The sequence below is a fragment of the Trachemys scripta genome, chromosome 8 (genome assembly GCF_013100865.1).
Source record: "Trachemys scripta elegans isolate TJP31775 chromosome 8, CAS_Tse_1.0, whole genome shotgun sequence".
Lineage (NCBI taxonomy): Eukaryota > Metazoa > Chordata > Testudines > Emydidae > Trachemys > Trachemys scripta.
Window position 1 is genome coordinate 32111876 of NC_048305.1, and position 13067 is coordinate 32124942.

General features: G+C 43.7%; 1 protein-coding gene across 1 annotated transcript in view; it reads left to right on the forward strand.

The window, feature by feature from the left end:
• The window catches only part of RANBP17 (RAN binding protein 17), a 251866-nt gene extending 248941 nt beyond the window's left edge, over positions 1–2925 (forward strand). The window contains exon 28 of the mRNA XM_034778119.1: positions 941–2925. Coding sequence (XP_034634010.1) covers positions 941–1037 — 97 coding nt within the window. The 3' untranslated portion in view covers positions 1038–2925. The remainder of the gene's footprint in view (positions 1–940) is intronic.
• The last annotated feature ends 10142 nt before the right edge of the window (positions 2926–13067 follow it).

Consider the following 13067-nt stretch of genomic DNA (forward strand, 5'->3'; position numbering starts at 1 on the left):
TTAAAAAAGGAGGAAGGGCCCTATATTTGGGGGCACATCTAAGATCAGGATTGTGTGTAATATTTGAAATTAGAAGCAAAACAATTTAATTTCTGCTACTGAAAATACAGTGATAAATGGCAACGGTACACTTTGTTTTAAAGAAAGACAGACTGAGGAAATGGATCTCATCTGGATCAGGTTTGCACTTGCTTTTAGGGCTAAATCAGGGCAAGGGTTCAAGTTCAGGTTGTGATAGTGCTGAAATTACATGTGCTGGCCTAGTGAGATTTTGGGCCCCCCAAAAGTTGTACAGTATTCATTGAGTTTGCACCATCTGTTCTCATACGTCTTTTGAACAAATCAATACCAGAAAATAAACCTTATTTTTATATATGAAAAGTGGTTCAGATATGAGATTCCGATCTGACCCACCTCTGTCTTAAACTTGCCAACAAATATGGTAAAAGAGAGAGTTCCACCTACGTTGATAAACAAGAGAATTCGGTCTGTGCCATAAGTGTAACTGTGTCCTGTTTTGCTGAGACAGGTTGTACTCTGCCTTCACTGTCAAGAAAGGACACTAGGTCTGAAATAGCCTGAACTCAATGACTTTCTGAGCATGTTGCACAAAGCCATTCATTTGTCAAGGTTTTGGGGGATGGTTGAGGGCATTTTTCCCATAAGCAGCGTGGGATGCAAAGGAGCTTTCCTGTTGCTTTGATTTCCTGACTGGCTGAATTTACCATTCACAAGCAGTTCCTGCTGCTCATGGTCTGAGCTTACAGGTTGTCTACACACAATGTTATTAATGCTGCTGGATAGTTATTATGTTGTAAGACTAATTGTCAGGACACCTAGAGATTTTATCTGAGCATTTTTAATGTTTTTCCTATTGTTTAAATCTAAATAAATCAGAGGTCTGGTTTAACCAAAGGTTTGGGGGTTTCTTGTTGCCCAGATTCACCCAGAACATGTCGGTCTTTCGAAGAGACATGGCTGATGCCCTGCGCTGTGAAGGGGCTACGGAAGCAAGCAGTTTAGATATGATGAGTTGACGCTGACTTTGGAAACCAGAGCATTGAATAACAACATATAGACTTTGAAAGTTTTGGACCTCACCATATTGTTAGATAGAAGTTGAAAACTTATGAAAACTATTTTTTTAAATAACTTCTGCCTTTTTATATCTCTGGCCTAAATGTAAGAATTTATAAGTGAAAATGATGTAAAATCAGTCTTAGCTTAAAGAACGTTTTCAAATTTTCTTATCAAAATTTATTATCCCTGTTCTTAGACATGTATGAAATGGTGTAGAAACAATACTTAACCAAAGAACAAAATAAACACGCATTGCTTCTAAATGTGTACTAGTTAATGATTCTTAGTTCCACCCATAGTAATAAATAATGTTTCTGACCACTTTCACTGAGGTCACTTCTGATTGAAACTTTGAGGCAAAGATTGGTATAAATTCTATATGAACTCTCTTGAATTAATAAAAATGATTATTTTTCTACAAAATGGTTGCATGTATATTTTAAACATGAGGTTTATGACTCTGCACACTGCAAAGAAGAACAAAGATTAGCAGAATGAAAACTGAGCTCTTTTGGACTAAGAATGTAATAGGAAAACCTAGAATATGGGATATTATAAAGCTTAGAGACAGTAATGCACTCTTTAATGAGATAAAGATAATGCTTTCATTACACAAACATACATTTCAAATGTCTTATTCCAGAAAAAAAAACCACAAACAAAAATACAATTGTTAAGACAATTTTTTTAAAAGAATTAAATCTGCCACCTCTGGAAAAAAGAAAACCAGTAGTTACAGACACTTATTTCCCATATTCAGAGTGGTAAAAGGTATAATGAAAGGGTGCGTTTAAAACAGAAAATTCAGCAGATTCCTCTTCACCTCTTCAGAGATCATAAAAAGTTCAATATGTGCCCCAAAAAAATTCCTTTTATGCTGAGGCTCACGCATGCATTATCCACTCTGATTTGGTGGAGAACAATTAATTTCCATTTTGTGGTGGGTATGAATTATTGCGTGGGTTGATGAAATACACAAATTAATTGGAATGAAATTTAACAAAAATTGAACTATTTAAGCAATAAGTCAGTTACATTTTTTAATGTACAAAAGTTATTACATGCAATTAGAAACTGCTGCTATCTCATTGTTTTCTTAACTAAGATGTAAATAATCTACTTCATATGTTTTTCATGCAGTCTTAGATTTGCGTAACTTGGTAATATTTTTACCACTTTCTTGAAAAGAATATGTGACTTTCAGTGCACCTAGTGCGGGGGAAGTTCAAATCAGTATTTCCAGTAGACATTTTCCTGATTTTTTCTGTGATTATCTTATATTCTTTCTCTATAAATTTTAAATAGTTACAGTAGGAACTATATAGGAGATGAAATCATTCAGTTGAGCAGTTTTCTGTCTACCTTACATTGACGCATAGCTAAAGAAAATAGTGTAATCTACAGCCATAGGGCCTAATTTGCAGAATTACTGAGCACCAAAAAATCCACTTGAACCCCGGCTGCCTGACATCTTTGAAAATCAGGCCAGTTTTATTTAGGTGCCTAAATGTGGAGTAGGAGCCCAGTTTTAGGTGTCCAAGTTAGATTATTTCAAAGGCTTTATAGTTATTACTGATCAGATAAATAGCAGCTAGTACAATGAATCACTTTACCACTGAGAACTTAAGACAAAATTAGAAGCTTCATTGTTAAGCCAAATTCTGAAAGCAACAAAATCTAAACTACTTTAAAGAATGTTTGGGAGTGGAACGGTTGTTTGTTTTCATTCTACCCCTGAAAATGGCTCCAGGAGTCTATGTGCTAAATGGTCTCTCCTTTTTTGGTAAGTTTGCTGTAGAAATCACTTCAGTTATCTGGAAACTGTATACATTTGCATTAAAAGGTTCAGATGAAAACTAATGTGTTCTTTGACTCTGCTTTTCTTTGTCATCCTGCAGAAATAATGGTTAAATGCAATCAGCTTGCACCCACAAATCAGTCAGTTTACTGGCTAAATAAGCCTGCTCTGCTGAAAGCTAAATTTTGGCATATTGAAAAGAAGCACCATGTGCCCTCATAACTCAGCACTCAGATTTTAGGGCTTCCTCTAATATAAGGCTATTGACTCCCTGGAGCACTGAAGTACATTTTCAAAATTTCACTTCTAAAACATACCTTGCTACAAACAAACAAGGTCCTAAACTGGGCAGACTTGATATGCATATTTGAACAGCATCTCAACCTCAGTTAACAATTGACAACTAGAACTTATGTAGAGTAGACAGCCATATAAACATGCCTGCTTTTAGGTTTGGAAATGGATGGCATAGCAAATAAAGCCTATATTTTAAGGCTCCGGTTTCTTTCTTAAGAGTTTTAACTGTCAACTCTTCAAAGGGTCACTGTCAAAGTGAGTAGAGACCAAAATTTAACCGACCTTTTCTTTCTCTTCACCTGTTCACAAAGTTCATGTAATTCTTTATAGTCGTCTTCTCCACAAGTGCTTTAAAGCATCCCCCTCCACCCCCTTCTTTAAAAACAAAAGGTGTGGAAACAATGGAGGGATAATATCAATGGGGAGATGAAGTTCAGACTCCCAAGGTGGCTGGGGAAATTACCACAGTGGTGTCCTCTCAAGAGATTACTGTGAGCTAGCCTGAGTGATTATTGTAAAGTGAACAAATCAGGACTTGGAAATCAATCTGATTCTCCCCCAAAGGTACTATGTATAACAATAGTGCAAAACCTAGTCATCTGAAAAAATCCCAGTTAGGTCTTCCTCCTCCGAGGCAGAATGAACTACCCCCAGAAGGAGCCTAGCACCGGTTGTATTTCATATGACTATGAAAAGCAGATCCAGCTCTCCAAGGAAAATACAAAGTTTTAATACTTTGCCCTGCTTGCATAAGAAGCCTTCGAAGAAACTCAGCCACTGGTGTGTGTATGCTTTATAAAATAATTCCTTAGACTTTTTAATGTTTTATTGTACTATGAGTTTATGGTGACAGCAAACCTTTCAAACTATAGAGGGATAACACACTTCCTTGCCAGATTAAAAAATAATGTTAGTGAGGATTTTATGTACCTTAGTTTAGATTGCTGTTAAGAGTGCTTCTTTGAGAACATTCTCTTTGAGGTTTACAGAAAGCGTAATAAAATATGTAAGTTACATTTCTACAAACAAAAGCCATCATATAAGTTATTTATAAGTGTGAGATCGAAACAGTATCACGATAAATAAACCCTAATGGATACCTGCGGCATCCATCCTAACATAATTTGCCCAACAAAAGTGTTGAAACCAAGTCATATTTAGTAGAAAAAGCTGGCAAGAACAGAGCATAGTTGTACAAAATAAGAAGAATAAAATGGAGCAGAGAAGCAAGCCATTTGGGGGTGCTGGCTGCTCCATCAGGTTTGCACAGTAACTTGTATGTAACTCTCTCAGCCTTCCCCTTCAAGGAGTAATAAGTTTGGTGCCAGATGCACAAAGTGATCAGATGTGTCTATGTTTTCCAAGATCGTCCCAAGTTAGGAGGACATTTCTAATTAGTTTGAATGGAATCAGAATTGTCCCCTGATTTTACCAGAGATGGCAAAATAATGTCCAGCCAACTGCTCACTTCCTCTGACTCCTCCCCTTTAACTTTGGCTCCTCCTCTGGTACATCTTTTTCCCATCTCCACCTCCTAATTTACTCTCAGGTTTATGTGTACAAAGCAATTCCACGGCCAAATAAATGGATGGATAATTTCATATTACTTTTACATTCCTGTGCAATCTTGCCCCAGAATATAAATTTAAATTTAAAAAAAATCAAGTCACTAACCCTTATGATTGTGAAGATGAGCCTCAAAATATGAACTGAATGTAACTTTGTTTGCCTGAGTCTGCAGACAGCCTGAATCTAACTGCTTTGAGTGTGAACTGCACCCATTCATCTCAGCTGGGTGCCAAGGATGGCAATGTATATTTCAGTGTTGACTGTTTCACTGCTGATCATTTAGCTTGAGCTAACCTCAAGCTAATATGCTTACTTCTTGAGGGAGATAGTGGCAAATACTGGGGCAGGATACAATGGGGCATACAGGAGTTGAATAAGGGGGAAACTCTGACAGATTCCACCCACAGACAGACCTCCACTCACATGAGACACCAAAACAAGGCTCCACTCTTAGTTGCGTTTGACAATAATGATCACTCCTCTCCTATTTTAATACTTTGATCATCAGTGAAATAGTCAATGACATTGGATGATAACAATCCAAATGTCAACTTCAGAGTTAAAAACCCTCAAAAATGTGAAAAGCAGCAGTTCACACCTCTCTCAAGACCTATTGTTTAAGACTGCATGCAAACTCAGGCACATATCGCTGCGTCAGTTAGACTGGTTTCCCATGTGGAAGGTTTTCTTCACAACCAAAAGGACTAGAGACATAATTATACCTTTTAAAGAAAAGCTTAGAAGCTGGAGCCCAGTAGCCTTCAGAATAAAGTACCAGTGAGCTGGAAGGCCCACTATGCCCCCTGTGGGAAGGTAGTTAAGAAATGCTGGGGTGGGAATGAGAAATTCCCCACCCCAGAATGTAAAGTCGTCACTACCCTGCCCTTCTCTGGTGACCAAAAGCCTCAACTTCTGCTTAGCTACCAACCCCCCCCCTTTTCCCTCCTCCCCTTCGCAGACAACTTCCACAATGCATTTCTGCCTTGTCAGTATCACAGTCTGCAGCTCCTTGGAACAGTTCAAATGCAGAGGCAGCATAAATACATTGACTCCTGCACTGACTGGACCCAAAGGAGGTGAGGGCTCAGGAAAGCAATATGTATAATTACGGGGTCCCTGCCATGTAACTTAAGTCTAATGGGTCAGAGAGGACACAGGGCCTTGTTTACTCAGAAAGTCAGGATCAACTGCTATTTGTTTGCTGGGCCCGATACCCTACCCACCCACCATCCTGCCTGCCTCTCTATTGGCTGCTTTGCCCTATCCTTTGACTCTGCCTTGCTACCCTATAGATTGCACCTCAGATTTCCTCCCAATGGCACATCAGGATCAAAGCGGGAGAGATGGCCCCTGCAATGCACAGAGGTCGCTGCTGGGACTGACACTAGCAGTAAGGTAAAGGTTGGCGGGGGAAAAGAAGCAGGGATCCAAGGAGGAAACTGATGTGCTTGCAGTCATCACATCCCTCTTCCCAAACTGTCTCCCCTCCCATGCTCAGTCCCCACCCAAACCTTCCTTTCTTGTCCACCCCCCAGTTACAAGTCTCTCAAACCTCCCCAACCCCCCAGTCACACCTGAACCCTAAAACTCTCCCATGTCCCCTTCCCAGCAGGACATATTTTCTTAACCCCAGTAGCCAAACCCTGGTATGTGCTTGCCCCCCAATACACATACGCTGCTCCTTAACGACAGCCTAAGCGGTGGCCCACTATGGAAGTTTGAAATCTGCTCACCCTCCACATGCTGCTTATTAACATACCCTCTGCCTGCAATACACAGGATGTGAAATGCCCCACCTTCCTCGCCAGGCTAAAGGCAAACACACACCCCTGAAACTGCTTTCCCCATTACTAGTGCTGAGCGAGTTAATGAAGTCCACCAGCCCTTAGTGGGGGTCAGTTACAATGGGGATTGATAGGTCATGGCTAGAAAATATTTGTGTTTAATGTTTACAAAGTAACTGTCTTCAGCATTAAACCTCAACCAAGTACACCTGTCCAGGGAAGGCTAAGGATAACTATAATTACCTGGGCTGCTCGTTAACATTAGAGATACAACACTCACAGCCAAAGACAGAGGCTAAAGCAGTGGGTCTCAAACTTTTGAAACTGGTGACCCCTTTCACATAGCAAGCCCCTGAGTGCGACCCCCTAATAAATTAAAAACACTTGTTTATATATTTAACACCATTATAAATGCTGGAGGCAAAGTGGGGTCTGGGGTGTAGGCTGACAGCTCGTGACCCCCCATGTAATAACCTCGCAACCCCCTGAGGTGTCCCGACCCCCAGTTTGAGAACCCCTGGGTTAAAGAAAAAACATCCTTTAAAAGCTTCCAATGCCTTCTCACAGTGACACTATCATCATACATTATAACGGGGAGAAAAAATCTTTGGGTCAAAGCTCTAGTATTTGAGTAACCCTTTATAACCTCAGATATGGCATCACTCCATCTAGACACCCACAACACATATACATTGGGGCTGTTTTGTAGGTGCTTTCAAGATTAGTCACCTTCAATCATCACTACTTCTTGAGCTTCATGTCAACAGAAGGCAATATTTTAGATTACAACTGAAGCCTAGGTTGTGTTGCTGACTCCTCTGAAAACATCTGCCAGTTACAAATACCAACCTCAAGCTGCTAATTTATCCATCAGCAAAAAAAAAAAACTAGTTTGACAAAAACTGCCTGTGAATGTCAGAGACAATAACCGTGATTGAGCTGCTTTTTATTATTTTGGATCTATCTATAAAAAGTGCCCTGCCTCCCTTAATCTCTGGCTCTCTCACACAGGCTCCAATGCCATTTAATTTTGACATATTATTCATCAAATCCCCTTGTACAGTGCCAGTGCTGGTGCAGAATGGCTGCTGTGGTTCACTGTAAAGATGGCTGCATTTCAGGGTGGTCACCATCTAATATTAGAACCACACGTGAAAAAGTCCTTGGGAGATGATTCAGTCCCATTGGCAACACTGGGAACTTTAGTTTCCCAGATCAGTGGTTCAGGTGGACATACTCTCCTAGCTTCAGCTGTGTCCCAAGAATAGCCAATCCAAAACTGCTACCATAGGTGGATGACACCAATTGTTATTTTGAGTATTATGTGTATTAGACCCCCCCCTAAGGCTAGGTGTTCTGCATTGTGCTAGGTGCTCCACAAACATATTATAGGAAATGATCCCTGGTCAGAAGAGCTGACACTTCAATACATGCGAGTATTCTCTGATTCTGCAGTGACCAAAGGAAGATGAAGAGAAAGGTGTTGTCCCAACATAGGAGGCTTTCTCCACAGGCAGCTCCAGAAAAACCATGTATGGGTGACGCTGCTCATCAGTTGATGTGACAGTCTGTCACCATCTCCAGCAAATTTGGTTTCAATGTCTGCGATCATCTGGGGTATTTTGTTAAGTCTTTGGTCAATATTTAAGCAAAGTATTTTTCCAAATTTTTGGAGCAACGTTCTACTGGTGGGATTTTCTAAGCAAAGCCCCACACATAGAAAGTTCAGGTCCACAATGAATACGACCATCTAAATTTACTGTTGGCCTGTGGGTTTTGACCTTTCTCTTATTGTTTTACTATATAGTGCCTGTGAGCCTGATTCTCAGTTACACCAAAGCCCCTTTACACCAGTCTGGCAGAACAAAGGCGCCTTGGTGTAAATGCACAGCAAGACTAGAATGTGCTTTCCCTTTGCAGAAGACACAGAAAGAAACGGTTCTGTCCTGGGGAACTTACCAGCTAACTGTTACATGTGACACATCGAGAGAGTGTGCCAATGCACTTGAGAGGAAGTGGAGTGAGGAAGGACAAGGGTTATAGCACTACAGTCATGTGGTAACTTAGGCAAGTTGCAAAGGCTCTTTTTCATGGCTGTAATGATAAGGGAGATACTATTTGCTCATGTTTGTCTCTGAATGATTCTGCCAACTATTGCCCCTGCAGTGTGCACCTCCCCATATCCATGAAGTCCTTACAGCTGTGTGAAAGATTGTTTTTCAGTGGAAAACCCATGGATCTCGAGCCATCGGTGATGACACCCTCTCCCCATCTCCATGCTTTCCACCGGGACCTTGAAGCACTGATAACCTGGCGTAATTCTACACAAAGTGGCTCAGGTGAGGAAAGCTTTCTGCCTATGGGCATTAGACACCAATTTCTAAGAATATTCATTGTCATCAATATCTGATAATTGCAGAAAACATTAATATAATGAGAGTATTTCCATGTAGTGTATTCAGAAGAACAGACCAGTCTATGCGTCTAGCTGGTTGTCTGATGACTGACTGCAGTGATGCCACCTAGAGTTAAAACAAGTTTGTGTCCGGTCAGTATTTGGGTGTGAGACCACCAAGAGGCTGCAGAAAATACAGCACTGGTCTGAACTAATGGCCCAGCCTAGTGATAGGGTGGTTTTGTGCTGCTGCAGTGTGATCCTAACTACTTGTGGGCATTAAAGCTCCCATGTGTTTCATAAGAGTTGACTGAGTTACCCTAGGAATCCTGGCCAAATTTGCTCTTGACTAATGCCATTCCGACTACTTAAATTCGCACACGGTTACCATAGGACACAGCATTCTTCACTCACTCTTGTGCATTGTTGCCGTGGGCCAGCTGCTACAATCCACCTGAAAGGTGGCTGCAGTTCATCGGTAAATGATCTATTACAAGCATAGCGAGAGATTTCATTATGCATATGTATAGTTATATGCATACACAATTATATGTGTGCTAGATACAGTTTGTAAAGTGCTTTGGGATGGAAAGTGTTCTCTAAATGTCAGATGTTGTTCTGTTTTCTTTCTAGAGCTGGCTACGGCACCACAGCCAAGCTAGAGCAAACCATCAAAGGGAGCTGCTAGTCTTAGCAACCTGTTGATACCGGCAGAACTCACTAGGTATCTATTAAGAAATGAGAATCTGGCACCACTTCATATAAGTTGAAAATCATTCTTCCTTCCTTTGGATTTCATTGTAACCATATCAGTGATGCTGAGTCCCTTTTGCATTCATACGGCTGGGTTATGCAGCGCCGTAGGAATTCCACAGCAATACAGCATCAAGGTTCCAGGCTTATGAACTGCTACCTCCCATTTTGAGACGGCTTTTCAGAGTCCCACAGGGATTTCCCTTGGGCTTGTTCCCAGCAGCCTGTCCCTCTCGCCTCCCAAACAAAATGCTTCCCTTTAGAGATAATTAAGTAAGAACAGTAAAATCAAAACAAATGTAATGGATCGTTTGGCCCAAGCTGAAATTTTGTCATCAACATTTTAACCAAGGCTACTTTACAGTCAGAGCCATAGAGCTTCCGGGACACGTTGGATGCTGCTACATCACTGATGCCAGTAAGGAAACAGAACATTTTGGTTTGGATTAGAAATTGGCTTTCAGTTCAGATTTAAGGGCCAAATTCTGCCCTTTTGTAGTGGTGTGAGAAAGTCTCTGACATAAGCTCCTAAGTGCTATGCAGGTTTCTGGTGAGATGTGCTCATGTTTAAGTCCATAGGAGGTTTAGCTCTGGGTACATTTTGTTACAGATCCCAGATGTTTGCTGGAAAGTGGCAGGGAGAAAGCTCCTGTGTTGCTCAGGGGTTGGTGATGAGATGTAGGGCCTTTCTCCTCTTGGCCCTGGTTCCTACTTATTAGAGGTGCTTGTGAAGGTATCTAAGCTCTGCTCAGCAGTGACTAGAAAATTGTTCTCAGCTGGGGACTGTTCAGTGCCCTGCACAGCCCAGGGCTTAGTGAGGAGAGCCCCCACCCCCATTCCAAAATCCACTATTGCTGCCAGCACTAATTAACACTTTCCTCAGCAATCTCTGCAGAGCAGTGAAGGAGCTAATGGTTGGTGACAAACCTCACCCCCAAAGGGCTGTCACTTGGGTTTGGCAGAAGCATGTTGTCAGGGCACTGTGTGGTAAGTTTGCCTTGCCTCTGCCCATGCTGTACCCACTGGCTGGACTCACAGAGGACTTCAGTCTCCAGGGCTGCCAGGCTGGCACCGTTCATCACCACTAAACTCTGGTAATTCAGCCCCTGTTGCCCAGGCTGTAACTTCTGCCTACGGAGCAGCATTCCCAGTTGCTTCTCCTCTTCTTGTCAACGTCTCAGACATTCAGGGTTGCTCCTGCAGTTTGCAAGGCCCCTTTGCAGGCAATGAGTTTAAGACCCTCCCACACACACTAGAACTCCTACCACCCCATTGCACCAGGCAGACAGCTTGTGCACCCCAGCGGTCTTGGAGAAGCACCTGCCAACTAGACCAGAGCAGTGCCCACAGGGACCTATCATTGCTGCCAACACGACCTTGGTGGCCAGACAGGCTGGAGGAGAGCCCAGGGAGTTGCTCAGTGCTCTGCCTACATGTGTCAGGTCTGCATTTACACTCCAGTGGCTGTCGTGCTCTCAGGCAGGTGCTGCCTGGGGCTCCATTCCCTGCGGTACATGCAGGGAGAAGCCCAAATGCCTCTGAACTCTGGGGACAGTCAAAGCCAGGTCTGACCTCCGAAGCTGTGAGCTCAAATAACGTTGAAGCTGTTGTTGGCCATGAGCGCTGAGTGCCTGTGTGTGTCCCTGACAGCCTGTATGCCCTGGTGCCCTGGGACCCCATGTTCCAGGTGCTATGGTTCCAAACAGTGACCATATCAAACCTCCCTCGCTGCCCCATCCTGGGGTGAGGAAGCGCTGCCAATTAAGCTGCCCACAGAGAGACATTGCAGTTGAAAGGACTCTGACTCATTAGTTATGTATAAACAGGCTTCCTAGAATGGGGGGGAGCCAGGGCAGCCATCAGCTGTGTGCCTTGGAGAGGTCAGTGCTGTCTCTCTCCGGGCTCTGCAGGGAGGGGTGCTTCTAGGGACGGGGGTATTCACATTGGCTGGGAGGGCACATGCTCACAGTGGGGAGAAGGGGAAGAGAGGGAAGCAGCTCTCCCCCTGTGCTGCCGGAGAATCAAGGGGGGAATCTACATCCCCACCCTCCATCCCTTGGGACGAGAGTCTATGTGCAGTGTGGAGGGCATTAGCCCCTAGTCAGAGGAGCAGTAGCATAAAGGTGTGTAGGGACTGCACTGTGGATAGAGGATTGCGGGGGGGTGAAACACAGACATTTTACACACATGCAGTGTCTGTCACACACCCACATGCAGACACTGTCACATACAGTCTCTTTCTCACACACAGTCTGTTCAGCCTCACCAGTCTCTCACTCTGAATTTCTCTCTCTCTTCCCCTCTTTCTCACACACACACACACAGAGTCTCTTTCTGGAGACTATGGGAGTTTCTCAAGACACAATCTCACACACACACACAGTCTCTTTCTGGAGACTATGGGAGTTTCTCAGAGCTTGTCCACATGGACGCTTAGCTCATGGCAAACTGGGGTGTAAATTGACACCACACTACCCTGCCACACTCTAAGTGTCTGCATGGACCCTGATGCTGCGCACTAACAATGCCCTAGTGTGCTTTGATCTAGCCTGCTTTGACACAGGAGACAATGCACACTATGGAATGCTAAGCGCGCACAGCAACAGCATCCAGATGGACACTTAGCGCGCGGCAAGCTAGCGTGGCATAGATTTACCCCCCAGCTTGCCACAAACTAAGCGTCCATGTAGCCAAGCCCTGAGAGTGAGGCTGTGTTTGGTACGTGCTGTGCACAGTAGCTGTCTCTTTTCCTGGCCCATGAGCAGTTCATAAGTCGTTTGGTTCAGGAGGAGCTCTGGGTCAAGGAGTCCCGGCTAGCAGTTTCCCCCTTGTTTTCTCCTGCCACTAATGTAGTTTTTTCCAATCTCCCCCCTTCCTTTGCAATGAGACCCTGGTCTCTGCGATGGGGATGTGGTTGCCGCTGTTGGGATGACCCTGTTGGGCTGCAAGAGCAAGGATGTGACACGAGACTGATCTGCTTTCAAATAATCCCAATCAGCCCTTGAACCTGGTTCTGGAGCACAGTGTAGAGAGGATAGGTTATACAGTGTTTGTGCACCTGTGCGTCTGAAATGTTTCCTGTGTGGTGAGCCAGGTCACCGCGGGAGTCTTGTCCTTGTGCTGCTGACTCCAGGGATTGCGGTATGACTGTGGGGGCCCAGGATAGACAGGAGGAGGCTGGGACATTGCGGGTCCAGCAGCATACAGAGCCCAGGCCTGTGCCACTGGGATTGGTGTTCTCCCTCGCCCTAGATGGTCTGCTGCTGTTCAGGGGTCAGCCCATCCAGGGGAGCCCTCCACTGTGACCCTGTCATATGTGACTCTATGCTTGGCCAGAAGTGAGCCCTGGAGCCTGAGGAGCAACCTCCTGGTGGAGAGAGCAGAGACATGC